This window comes from Sinocyclocheilus anshuiensis, unplaced genomic scaffold (genome assembly GCF_001515605.1).
Source record: "Sinocyclocheilus anshuiensis isolate Anshui unplaced genomic scaffold, SAMN03320099.WGS_v1.1 scaffold522, whole genome shotgun sequence".
NCBI classification, from domain to species: Eukaryota; Metazoa; Chordata; class Actinopteri; order Cypriniformes; family Cyprinidae; genus Sinocyclocheilus; species Sinocyclocheilus anshuiensis.
The window spans coordinates 1,347,183-1,361,516 of record NW_015544185.1 but is presented as its reverse complement, the minus strand read 5'-3'; the positions used below and the strand labels follow the sequence as shown (position 1 = coordinate 1,361,516).

At 36.6% G+C, this 14,334-nt stretch overlaps 3 protein-coding genes across 3 annotated transcripts; all 3 read left to right on the top strand.

Moving 5' to 3' along the window:
* Positions 1-3,565: 3,565 nt before the first annotated feature.
* LOC107696426 (olfactory receptor 4K1-like) lies at positions 3,566-4,597 on the top strand. The gene has a single exon (XM_016496743.1). The coding sequence runs from the start codon at positions 3,566-3,568 to the stop codon at positions 4,595-4,597; it is 1,032 nt and encodes a 343-aa protein (XP_016352229.1).
* Positions 4,598-9,099: 4,502 nt separating this feature from the next.
* On the top strand, positions 9,100-10,035 carry LOC107696425 (olfactory receptor 4K1-like). Its single transcript, XM_016496742.1, has one exon. The coding sequence runs from the start codon at positions 9,100-9,102 to the stop codon at positions 10,033-10,035; it is 936 nt and encodes a 311-aa protein (XP_016352228.1).
* A 3,091-nt stretch (positions 10,036-13,126) lies between these two features.
* Positions 13,127-14,044, top strand: LOC107696424 (olfactory receptor 4F6-like). Its single transcript, XM_016496741.1, has one exon. It carries the CDS (start codon positions 13,127-13,129, stop codon positions 14,042-14,044), a length of 918 nt encoding a protein of 305 aa, XP_016352227.1.
* Positions 14,045-14,334: the final 290 nt, after the last annotated feature.

Here is a 14,334-nt window from a genome sequence, read left to right as displayed (position 1 = left end):
AATGTTAAAACAGCTTGCCACTTAATGTTTCAGCTCAACGCAGCAGCAGAGCTGAAAGAAATATTATATTACTCGGGCAGACCAACGCTCGGTAGCATGAAGCGCCAAGACCATGGTGCACGACAAAATATCTGCTGCAGGACTCCTCAGAGTCTGCGTCTAAAAAGTACACGAACAAGAGATGGACGCTTAAGCGCCAAACCAAATGAACGTGACTGTGTCAGTGCAGCGCAGCAGGTAACATAGAGAGAGAGGGGAAAAACCGCCAGCTCACTGTTATAGCTTGCTATAAGAATACTCTGAAACACGTGAGCTCTTCCACTTGTTTCAGCTCGACGCAGCAACAGAGTTGAAATAAGTAGTCGGGCAACTAATGCTTGGTAGCTCGAAGCGCCAAATCATAGTGCACAACAAACATCTGCTGCAGGACTCCTCAGAGTCTGCGTCTAAAAAGAGTACACGAACAAAGAGTTGGAAGCATAAGCGCCAAATCAAATGAACGTGTCTGCATTAGTACAGCGCAGCTGGTAACGTTAAAGAGAGAGGGGGAAACCCGCCTACTCACTGTTATAGCTTGCTATAAGAAGTACTCTGAAACACGTGAGCTCTTCCACTTATTTGTTTCAGCTCAATGCAGCAGCGGAGCTGAAAGAAATAGTAATTAGTCGGGCAGACTAATGCTTGGTAGCTCGAAGCGCCAAAAACATAGTGCACAAATAACTTCTGCTGCGCGACTCCTCAAGAGTCTGCGTCTAAAAATAGTACACGAACACGAGTTGGAAGCATAAGCGCCAAATCATATGAAGGTGTCTGCATTAGTACGGCGCAGCTGGTAACGTTAAAGAGAGAGGGGGAAACCCGCCTACTCACTGTTATAGCTTGCTATAAGAAATACTCTGAACACGTGAGCTCTTCCACTTATTTGTTTCAGCTCAATGCAGCAGCGGAGCTGAAAGAAATAGTAATTAGTCGGGCAAACTAATGCTTGGTAGCTCGAAGCACCAAAATCATAGTGCACGACAAACATCTGCTGCAGGACTACTCAGAGTCCGTGCCTAAAAACAGTACACGAACAAGAGTTGGAAGCACAAGTGTCAACTCAAATGAACACGTCTGCATTAGTGCAGCGTAGCAAGTAGAGAGAAACAGTCTGCTCACTGTTATAGCTTGCTAAAAGAATACTCTTAATACGTGAGCTCATACACAGCACGTCTTCGTCATATGGTTCGCAGCTGAAAGAATCGCATTACGAGCTTCCGGAGTAGACCATAAATCATCGTTGACAGACAACCGGGTCCACATAGCGCTCCTCGTACACTTGAATGTATGTGGCCTGGAGAGAGCTAGAGGAAGGGAGAAAACTCCGCTGTCTCACTCTCCATGAGCTCCGTCTCGCATGCGTCACCCCAAGCGACCGTCTCGTGCGGCGAAGCAACCACAGAAACGGGATTATGGGGGTTGCCTACTTTCCCTACTTTCTTAGGGAAGGCCTATGAGCTTCGAGCGCAATACTTTTAGCCGCAGGCTATCACAATAGAAACAATAGAAAGGCCATTAAGCGCCACTTGAGAGTGTAGGCCCAAACATTACACGCACCTGTCGTGAGTGTCTTTTCCTGCGATGAACCTGTCACATGGCTCGATGCATCTCCTGTAGCTCATCGTGTCTGCTGAAGAGGAGTAAACTGCTCTTTTGAAAGAAAATAGCTGAGAACACGACGATAGAACGCTTTCCTACGGGCGACAGATGATGAAGGAAATGAAATCTGATGAAATATCATGCAGCACGCTGATATGGCATATGTGACGTATGCGCGGGGCGGCGCTAAGTGCTATTAGCCAATGAATTGGCGTGATGGTATAAGGGCTTCAGACATTTGTCACACCGGAGGTGTTCCCATAGCGACCGCTGTCGCAGCATTTAAGTGAACCTATGAAAGGGAACAACAGATGATTTCACAAGTAATCTAACATGATCATCAGACATAAAACAGCATCAAAATTGTGTAACGTTGTGGAATAAAATGTTGACCCATGAAGAGGTAATAATGATTGTCAAGCTTTTGGACGCCATCTACGTTTTGATTATCATTCTGAATCCAATTCATAGTCTTTTTTCAGCTTTTTGTTTGTTTAAAAAGTTGTTTATTTATTTTGTTTATTTTTTTATTTATGAAACTTACCCACATTCAAATGTTTATAAAAAAGAAAGCCTGAAGCTAGAATAAAATGTTTTTGTTTACAAGCAGATACCCTCTTCTTTCTTTTAATGTTTTGTATGTTCAGATACTCATATAACAAAATATATACACATTCTTAAATAGGACATAATAGTATACTTAAAGTATGATGTAAAGTTCACTTAAAGAACTTACGAGTATACTTGCAGTATAAAACTACTAAACTATTAGTTTACTGAGACATATACTTCAAAGTGTACTAAAACTACTACAAGTATCTAATTAGTAAACTATCAGTAAACCTTTAAGTTCACTTTTAGTATAGTTGCAGTACAAACTAAAAACATAGAGGTAAACTAGTTGTGTACTCAAAGTTTACTACTGTTATACTTAAAGTATACTTAAAAGTCTACTTTTATATACTAGAAAGTGGGCCAATTTAGTCCCAAGGAGTATTGAAATAGTACACTTACAAGTATACTACTAGTACACTAATATTTGTATACTTACTACATAAAGTATACTTAAAATATACTTGAACTTTACTTAAGTATACTTAATAAAATAAACTTAAAGTATACTTTTTGGTAAGGGTCTGCAGGTATTTGGAAATCTAAGCAATAATTGCCACTTGCCATTCTCAAGTAAAGGATTTGGACGTTGACTGGTGCTTTTTTATATGCTAATGACATTAATAAAGGGGCAATTACAAGGTGAAGATCTTAAACCATTCAGGTGCGCCCAATTTCAAGATTTATTTTTATTATTTATAGATTTTACATCTGTAAGAGAGAGACGTACGTGCAATTTTTGTGCGTACATTCATTTATCTGAACCACACATATGCACATTTGAGAAGTGATCTTAGATTAATTGTTGGACGGTTTCTATGCAGAATTTGATAAAAGAGGCCCCTGGTTTAATGGTACAGACAATTGAAGGTGACTCTATCGCCCCCTTGAGCACTGAGGTTTGTTAGCAGCACAGCAAAACAAAGGCCCATTTTAAGTATCATTCATCAGCTTTTGCATATTTTAAATAAACTGCTATTTAATAATTTATGAGAAGGAGGCATTCCTGTTTTATGCCCATCTCGATATTACCAGCCTATGATCATACTTGGAGCGCCCTCTCTCTCTTTCTCGCTCTCTCTATCTCCCTCCCCACTTGCTGTCTCCTCTTCCTCATCTGAAGTATTTAAACCTGTTCGTTTTTAAATCTGGAGGCAAATCAATCTACTACACAAGTTGAGAAGGTAAGCACTCAAAGGTATTTGTAATGCTGTATTTTGGAATTCATGTGTTGCTAATAACTTCTCACTCTTACATACGCTGTGTATCTTTCAGATCAGAAGACACAGATGGAAAATATTCATCCTACTGCTTGATGGACTTCACAAAGTTGTGGACATCATTTGGAGGAAAAACAAAAACAACAAAAAAGCAAGGAAAAAGGAGTCACAGATACCAGTGCAAAAGGGCAATGAATTCTACAATGTTTCAGAACTCCGCAGCAGACAGATATGCAGAAGCTTTTGCAAAAAATTTTTCCACTGTTCTTCTTGGGATCATAGTAAACTGCGTCAATGGAATGTTTGTTTTCACGTTCTTCAAGAGTTCAGTTTTCTACAATGATCCGAGATATATATTGTATATTCACATGGTCATCAATGATATGCTCTTGGTTTTTTTCAGTGTAAGTCTTGTTGTGATGGCTTATGCATGGCCGAAGGTTCCTCTCCCGTTCTGTGTTTCACTTCTAATAATATCCTCAACTACTCATAAGAACACTCCTCTGACTTTGGCTGGAATGGCTGTTGAGCGTTACATTGCCATCTGCAAACCACTGCATCACCATCAGATCTGCACAGTGCGCAGGACATACATCCTCATCTCTCTGATTTGGGGTGTAGGAGTTTTACCTGGACTGGCTGACTTGATTCTCCTTTCAATTGTTCGCCCTTTATCTGTGTTTTCAACAAGTGGTCTCTGTAGTACAACTAATGTGTATAGCACGCCGTACCATGAAGAACAGAGCAAAATTACACACGGGATTTATACATCTGCTGTATGGGTAATTCTTGTATTCACATATTGTCGAGTGCTGATTGCGGCCAGAAGGGCCTCCACTGACAAATCCTCAGCAAAAAAGGCCCAAAGCACCATCCTGTTACATGGAATACAGCTTCTGCTGTCTATGATGTCTAACATTACTCCTGTTATAGACAAGATTTATGGCCTTCTTGTTCCGACACTACGGTCAAAAATCACCTTTTTCAATTATCTTCTTACAAACTTATTACCACGACTGCTTAGCCCCCTTATTTATGGTGTTCGAGATAAACATTTTTTTAAATATATGAAAGGACTTCTTTCATGTAGATTATTTAATGTAAAAGTTGAATCAATCAAGCAGTGAGCTAAAAACGTATCATCAGATAAGCATTATGTTAATACTCTATGCAGAAAATATTTTTAATAAGTGCCTTCCTCGCATTATTTTCTTGCTCATACTTATTTTGTAATTATAGGTTCTTGGGAAATTAGAATTTGGAAATAAGATGTGACAAAAAAAATATCTGTAGCATTAAAAACATAGTTTTACAAATGAACAAGCATTGTCTCACAAAAATAGAGTTATATTTTATGAAATATATCACATTTGTGAAATTGTGTCTAACAATTTTCTTGCTTCATTTCTTATTTTACTGTATCACTTTTTTTCTCCATATTTTGGAAAGTTGATTCATAATATTTTTTTCATTTGCAAATCAATTTTTATGTTTCAGACTAATGTTCTTTTACATGTTCTCTGTAACACTTAATGCCTTAATAAAATGTCTATCTATCTATCTATGTACATATATATGGGGGAAGTCGTGGCCTAATGGTTAGAGAGTCGGACTCGTAACCTAAAGGTTGCGAGTTCGAGTCTCGTACTGGCAGGGATTGTAGGTGGGGGGAGTGAATGTACAGCACTCTCTCCCACCTTCAATACCACGACTGAGGTGCCCTTGAGCAAGGCACCGAACCCCCAACTGCTGTGTGTGTTCACTGCTGTGTGTGTGCACTTTGGATGGGTAAATGCAGAGCACTAATTCCTAGTATGGGTAACCATACTTGGCCACATGTCACGTCACTCACGTCACTCATATATATATATATATATATATTGTGTACATTCACTGTATACATGTGAATTAGCACTACCTTAATACCCTGATTTAATACGCAATCACAATATACAATAAAGATTGTGGGCACTCTATAGTACAAAAACAAAACAAATCCCTGTAATAGTCAAAATATTAACTTGTCGAATTTTCTTTTTTTTTACCCTATTTACCTGTAGTGTCTCTGGGTGAAAATCCACATACCAAGTCCTGATGTCCTTTACAAAAGTTGTCTTGTAAAAGAAAATCAATATTGGACTTAATATGATGGGGAAAAAAATAGTGTGCACTGTTAACTTCAATATTCCAGTTAAATGAACAAATTTACACTGCATTATGAAAACTCGAACAATTACTAGAAAGTTATAGATTGTATATTGAAAATGCACTCAGATGACTTCACTATTAAAAATATTGCAGTAAGGTTGCCATATTCCTCTTGTTTAACCAGTTGTTTTTTTATTTCTAATGGTCTATTTATTTCTTAGTGTAAGTTTGAAAATGATATGCAAGTCAAATTCTAGATCAGTATTTCATGTCCACATATTTATTTATTAAGAAGCCATAGTATGTGGTCAAAAAATAGCAGAGTATACCAAAATCTCTTGCTCACTCTCTCACTCACGGCCTCTCTCTCCCTCCCTCTTTCTTTGTTCAATTATGTATATAAGCTGGTCGCTTTACTTCTGGAGCCAAATTGACTAAGCAAACTGATAAGGTGATTTTGATCATTTTGTATTTTAATTTATAATAACTGATCTGTGTTGCATACTCCATAAAATTTATATCTTTTGTATTTCCATATCAGGGTAACACATGAAAAGATCTTTGGGATATCAACTTCGTGCTTGATGGACTTTGGACTGTCATTGATATCTTACAAGGAAAACAAGCCACAAAAAATTCCTGATATGATTTTGAGTCACTGAATTACATTACTGCTGTCATAGACAAGATTTCTGCTCAACTTTTACTAGATGATCGGAAAAAAGTGACCATTCCTAATTATTTTCTAACAAACTTATTACCACGACTGCTTACCCCCCTGATTTATGGTGTTCGAGATAAACTTTTTTACAATCACATGAAAAGGCTTTTTGCATGTAAAATACTTCTTGTAAAGGTTGAATCAACCAAGCAGTGAGCAAAAAAAGGCTTTTTATCTTGCTGTTAATTGTTTTCTTTATTTACTCTCTGTTGAAAACTGCTGTTTTTAGTGAGTTCTTTATTATTAGACTTCTTTGGTAATGCTTACATATGTTTAGTGTAATCATAAATTATTAAATGAAAAAAATGGATGGCATCATAATATAATATAATGGAAATACGTTTAAAAATGTGCAAATTCTTAATGCAAGTGTATTGTACTTACACTTGATGCAAATATCAAACTTGAGTCTATGGCATAATTCCTGAAGCACGACTGGTAGAGTGTGTGGCTAGAAATGCCAACGCAGATGATAATAAATGTAAATCTTGAATGCACTGTAATTTGCTTGGCATAAAATTGTATGTCAAATTAAATAATATAAATAAAAAGATATACGGCCATGCTGTCCTGTAACAAATGGACAAAATTACTGTTTGTTAGCTGTCAGTAACAATGAACTGAAGGCTACAAAACTTAAATGATCATTAAATGTTTTTACACAATGTTTGACATAATGACTTCATACGTTAATTAAAATTAAACTCTGTAATTTAGCTCAATAAATTTCAGAGTGGCCAAACTCTCTCTTTCCCTCCCTTCCTTCCTTTTTCCTTTCTCTCTCAAGCTCCTTTTTTCTCCCCCCTTAATTACATCTCAGATGAGCATATAAACTGCTCAGTTATGCCTGGAACCAAAACTTTTACTAAGCAAACTGAAAAAGTAAGTTCACTCTTTCAACAATGTCTTAAATTTCGTTTTTATATTCCTCATAGCATATGCTTGTTAACATGCTAAATGTTTCTCCTTTTAATTTCCATTTCAGATTAAATGAATTGATACATCTTCAGGATAAAGAAGATTTGTATTTCAGCTTGATCAAGCTGATCAGCCATCAAGATCTTTGGAAGGAAAATAAGACAACAACTACAGTCAAAAGTCTTTCTTCCAAAGAAAACGACTACCACTGAATTTTACACCAGTGCACAGGCACAATGAACTCAATTCAATGAAAAGAATTTGCCATTGTTTTTCTTGCAGTCATAATTATCTACATCAATGGAGTTTTCGCATTCATATTCTTTGTATTATACTAATATTAATGAATTGCAACACTTGGTGCAAACATTAAATTTAAGCCTGTGTCATAAAACCTGTAGCTGAACTAATAGAGTACGTGTGCAACTAGCAATGCCATTTTCATGAGTTAATACTTGTCATTGAACACAGATACTAATAAATGCAACTTTGGAAAAATGTGCCTCCATTTTTTGCAAAAACTCCTAGATACAATTTGTTGCAGTTTCCAGCTGCCCCCTGGTGGCAAATGACCCCTGGTGGCATTAAAACACAGATAACATTTATTCTTTTTCACACAAATTATGATTACGGGGCAGATTTGATTCATAAAGACTTGTAAGATTTGTAAACTAATACATTGACAATTGCATCTCATAACCAGCTTCATATGTATGACTTTTCTGACATAGTAAACTTGTTTGGTAGCTCACCTGGTAAAGCATTGCACTTGCATTGTGTACAAGTCGCTTGAATCACGAATTACAATAAATAATCTCAAAGACTTGTAAAGCAAGCTAAAATGGCATTGTTGTTTCAGCAAATGTGTTTCTCCCTGATGTTTGCTAATGTTAACGCTATTAGTAAGGTTTACAGTACACTCTCAGAAAAAAAGATACAAAAGCTGTCCCAGGGGTGGTACCCTTTTAAAAGGTACTAATATGTACCATTCGGGTAGTAATATGCACCTTTAATGTACTAATATGCACCCTTTAGGGTAAATATTGTACCTTTTGAAAGGGTCTCAGATCTAATAATAAATGTATTGAAATCTAAGAATAGATTCTGCTATTTTTATTGAATGGCTGGTAACTTAAAACTATAGTAGCCAAATTGACTGCAACCAGCATGATAAATGTTGCCAGGTTCATGTTCTTCTGTTTTGGATAAAACTGAAGGTGCTTTTAGTGCCACTTTGTAAGTGTCGTGAAACGTGCAAGAAGCAATGTAATATAATTTTGCAGAAAGGTCACCAAAGGCACATTTTTCCAATGAGCCTGGGTTGCGTTTTACACAACTTATGACATGATGTGTGTAAATTAAAATAATACTACTAACAATTTAAGTCAATACACTCCAAATTCTTTCTCACGTTAAATCTAGATGCTGTATATATATATATATATATATATACTGTATATATATATATATATATATATATATATACACACAGTACACATCATATTATATACATATGTGTACAGCATATTTACACCATGAGAGAAACATAATTAAACTCTTACTAAGCAAACTGAAAAGGTAAGTTTTCTCTTTCAACGATGTCTTTAATTTTTTTTTTTTTTTTACATTTATATTCGGTATTATTGGTAATCAGTTTCTCCTTTTTATTTTCTATATCAGATTTTTTTTTTAAAAATGAAAAATGTTCAGGATAAAGAAGATCGTATTCAAGCTTCATGAACTTTTGACATTGAAAGGAAGAGAACAACAACAACAGTCTCTTTTTTTCTCCAAGAAAAGGATTATCACTTATAATAATCAGTACACCAGCACACAAGGACAATGAACTCTACTGTGTTTCTCTATAGTGTACAAGAAAGATATGCAGATGCATTTGCAAAAAATTTTACCATTGTTCTTCTTGGGGTCATAATTATTTCCATCAATGGAATGTTTGTACTGACATTTTTCAGGAGTTCATTTTTCTACAACGATCCAAGATACATATTATACATTCACTTGGTTATCAATGATATGCTCATGGTTTTTTTCAGTGTAAGTCTTGTTGTGATGGCTTATACATGGCAAAATGTTCCTCTCCCGTTCTGTGTTTCACTTCTACTAATAACTGCAGCTGCTCATAAGAACACTCCTCTGACTTTGGCCGGAATGGCCGTTGAGCGTTACATTGCCATCTGCAAACCACTGCATCACCATCAGATCTGCACAGTGCGCAGGACGTACATCCTCATCTCTCTGATTTGTGGTGTTGGCGTTATACCTGGACTGGCTGACTTGATTCTCCTTTCAACTCTTCGTCCTTTATCTGTTTTTTCAACAGCTGCTTCGTGTAGTTCATCAATTCTGTATACCACGCCATACCATGAAATACAGACCAGATTTATGAATGGCCTTTACTCATCTGTTGTGTGGGTAGTTCTTTTATTCACTTATTTTCAAGTGCTGGTTACAGCCAGAAGGGCCTCCGCTGATAAATCCTCAGCAAAAAAGGCCCAAAGCACCATGCTGTTACATGGAGCACGGCTTCTGCTCTGTATGTTGTCCTACATTACTGCTGTCATAGACAAGATGTTTGTCCCACTTATACCAGTTGATCGGGCCAGACTAACCTTTTTAAATTATCTTTTAACAAACATAATACCGCGACTGCTTACCCCCCTGATTTATGGTGTTCGCGATAAACTTTTTTACAAACACATGAAGGGGCTTTTTTCATGCAGATTATTCATTGTAAAGGTTGAATCAATCAAACAATGAGGAAAAAAAGGTCAACATCATCAGATGTTTCATAAAAACGCATCACTAATGGCTATACATAAAGCATGCATAATTCTTCATGTAAGTGTACCAGATAAATGTTTTGCAATACTGATGTAAATGGTAAATTTAATCAAATGTATTGCCACATTGTTATGCCATAAATTAGCAGTGTTCTTTAGTTGTCAACAATTTGTTAAACAATTATTGTGAAAATGCAATCATTAAATGCTTTCCATGATTTAAAATGACATAATGACTCCATTAAAATGGCACATCTTGAAAATAAGGAATTGTAAGTGTTTACATTCAGACCTACAGTAAATGGTGTATTATGAGCAGATGGACCATAATTAACTGTACACGGCCCCTGCAATCTGAAACTTTCCTATACATTTGTTTTACCAAAATGTTTCAGCTAAGCTGTGTATATGATATGTTATACAAAGTAAAATTAAAATCATGCTGGTAGAGTAAATGGAATATTATCAACAGAACGAAATAATATTGCAAAATAAAGTGTAGACAAAACTCTTTTTACAAAATTGTCATGGTCACTCTCCCTTTTTCATTTGTCACAGGATACAGTATGGTTTAGGGCCAGACAGATCGCGTCATGATACTGTCGTGAACATGCATCCACAAGTGACGCAGTACAGACGAAAATGTGGAATAAAGTCGTTATTTTTGTTTTCTTTGCGCAAAAAAGTATTCTCGTAGCTTCATAACTTTACAGTTGAACCACTAATGTCACACGGACTACTTTGTCGATCATCTTGGTACTTTTCTGGACCTTGAACGTGGTAGTTACCTTGCTGTCTATGGGAGGGTCAGAGAGCCCTCAGATTTCATCAAAAATATCTTAAATTGTGTTCCGAAGATGAACGAAGGTCTTACGGGTTTGGAACAACACGAGGGTGAGTAATTAATGACAGCATTTTCATTTTTGGGTGATCTAACCCTTTAACTCATGTCAGTTTGGCACCAGTCGCAATGCATGCTGGGTACCCGGCTGTTTTTTGGCCAAAAATTACGTATTAATATTGATAATAGTGTTGTATTATGATTATTTTTAATTAAATAAATTGTACTGTTTAGTTTTATTGTACTTATTTTTAAATTCACCAAAGAGAATTTGCATTTTGCGATGAGGTCTAAAATACTTTTATGTTTAGGCCTACAAAATGTAAGTGTCTTCCATATTGTACAGCTCATATCTGCCAAATAGCCAACTTCTGCCAACACTTCCACACATGCGACATTTGATCATTTTCTCTGATTACAACCAAAGATAAATTAGTATAAACGTAAATGACTAATTAACCTCCCCAGTCTTTTGTTAATTTGTCACATGACCGAAGCAATGAATTAAGCGCCTACACATGGCCACTTGTCGCTAGTGGCATTTTCACTGTCTGTTATCATACGAAGGCACCTGTCAAGGGGTGGGATATATTAGGCAGCAAGTTAAAAGTCAGTTCTCGAATTTCATGTGTTAGAAACACAAAAGTGTGTTTGACAAGGGCCAAATAGTGATAGCTTGATGTCTGGGTAAGAGCATCTCCAAGTCTTGTGGGATGTTTCCAGTATGCAGTGGTTAGTACCTACCAAAAGTGGTGCAACGAAGAGGTGCACGTGCATTAAGGCTCATTAATGCACGTGGGGAGCGAAGGCTTGTCCATCTGGTAACATCACACAGAAGAGCTGCTGTAGCTCAGATTGCTGAAAAACTTAATGCTGTTTATGGGGCTGCATAGTTGCAGATTGATCAGAGTGTCCATGATGACCCCTGATGACCATGATGTCCCCTGTCCACCATTGATCAAATGAAGGCATCACAGGAGCCAGGAAGTGAAGCTAACGTTGGATTTGAAAGTGCCTTGATGCCTTCCTATACAGCATTATTCAGTTTTTGGACACTAATATCACCAATATCACTTTTCTTTGTGCTTTATATATATAATATATAAATATTATTACTTGCCTATAAGGCCCTTAATGGGTTAGCTCCTGCGTACCTAACTAGTCTTCTACCACGCTACAATCCATCACGCTCCCTAAGGTCGCAAAACTCTGGACTTTTGGTAGTTCCTAGGATAGCAAAGTCCACTAAAGGAGGTAGAGCTTTTTCGCATTTGGCTCACAAACTCTGGAATAGCCTTCCTGATAACGTTCGGGGTTCAGACACACTATCTCTGTTTAAATCTAGATTAAAGACACATGTCTTTGAATCCAAGCATTCAAATAATGCCTCTCATAATCTTGTACTGCAGTTATATCTGATCAAATGCACATTATTATTCTTTAGCTTGGGTTAAACAAATCAATTTTGCTTGGTTGGAACAGCAGCTACGCTAATTATGTCTCTATTTGTTTCTCTGTTTTTGCCACGGGAACTAGGATTTACACAAGCTTCAGTCTGGATCCAGAACACCTGAGAAGAGATGATGCCAACCCCTCAGAGGACCTCAGATGATGCCAACACTGAAACAGCATACAGAACTACCACATTTTGCTATAAGTTTGATTGCATCATATAATAATTGCTGTTAATAGTGTGTCTTTAATTGATTTTTCCGTACATTTCTGCCATATGTACATTAACTGACAGTCACCACTGATAAGCTACCACTAAATATTGTAGAAACCTAATTTGCTGTAAAGTTGCTTTGCAACGATTTGTATCGTGAAAAGCGCTATACAAATAAACTTGAATTGAATTGAATTGAATATACACATATACATATACACACTGTAGATTCACAGTAGATTTATCAATGTAATATTCATGGTGTTACTTGCATTTGCATTGAAAATATTCCACTGTAATGTGACCCAAGTGCAATGACCATCATATTTAAAATTCATGATCCCTGCCCTTTCCACAAACCATAAATAACACATGAGCACATAATGTAGCACTCTACTGATTAAAATTCATGTGAACTTCAGACTGCCCACATTCCAGAAATGGTTCTTCTGCTCCAAGGTAAGTCTATCTATACGACTTCTCAAAAGAAAAAAGACTGCGGTATAGTAGGTGATTTTTTTTTCTTTCTCTTCCAGATACTTGCTTGTAAAGAATTTGGAAATGAACTCGACGATCCGGATTGTGGATAGTTATGAAGAAGCTCTTGCCAAAAACATTGTGATTGTTTCTCTTGGTCTTATCATTACTTTCATTAACGGAATGCTAGTGGTGACTTTCTTCTCCAATCCAATGTTTTCAAGAGACTCCAGATACATTTTATACATTCACCTGGTAATCAATGACATGCTCATGATATGCATATCAGTGACTTTATATGTGTTGACCTATGTTTCACCACTTGTGAATGCATCATTGTGTTGTGTATTGGTTTTTCTTGGTGCAACCACCTTTATGATCACTCCATTGAATCTGGCTGGGATGGCAATAGAGCGTTTCATTGCTATCTGCAAACCACTGCATCACTCTCAGATTTGCACTCCACGAAGAACCCACATCTTTATATGTTTGCTATGGGTTATAGGGGCTATACGTTCTATAGCAGATGTCATTATTTCACTTTTAACCCAACCCATATCTTTCTTCAGATCATTTATACCTTGCTACCCAAATTATTTGTTCCCTTCCAAAAGCCACCAGGACAACACCACTGCTTCACAAGTCATCTGCATGTCATTGGTGTGGATAATTCTCATTTATACTTATTGCAGAGTCCTGTTCACCGCCAGAAAGGCTGTTTCAAAGGGTTCAGCAAATAAGGCTCGGAGTACGATATTGTTGCATGGTGTCCAGTTACTTCTTTGTATGCTTTCCTATATCACTCCTTTTATGTTTATAATTATAACTCCTTTTTTCCGTCTTCAGCAAACTAAGATCACTTTCTGTGTTTATCTGTTTACAAATATTTTGCCAAGATTACTAAGTCCTTTGATATATGGGGTCCGAGACCAGAAGTTTGTGAAACAAATGAAGGAATACTTTACTTGTAATGTTGTTATTGTAAAGATAGTACCATCATAATTGTGAATTTTATTTAGCTAAAATGTATTTAGAAATAATTTGATTTATTTGCGTTTCTTTAATTATGACATTTGTTTTGTTTGACATTTGAGAGCATCAATGAGAGCAGAAGCTCTCATGTGTATGAATGTCACTGAATTAGATAACAAAATTTCAAACCACGTGGCAAATACAGTACAAACAAATGATGAATGAACTTTACTCAGAAATAACTTTACTTTTCTGAGCCATTTTTTTAATCAGCGGGTGTTTTAGTGATTTTTTAGTGGATGTATGAAATCTGTTCACCT

Bases quoted from the DNA above. Each gene is read 5' to 3' on its own strand.
- LOC107696424 (XM_016496741.1), top strand. From the start codon at position 13,127: ATGAACTCGACGATCCGGATTGTGGATAGTTATGAAGAAGCTCTTGCC.
- LOC107696425 (XM_016496742.1), top strand. From the start codon at position 9,100: ATGAACTCTACTGTGTTTCTCTATAGTGTACAAGAAAGATATGCAGAT.
- LOC107696426 (XM_016496743.1), top strand. From the start codon at position 3,566: ATGGACTTCACAAAGTTGTGGACATCATTTGGAGGAAAAACAAAAACA.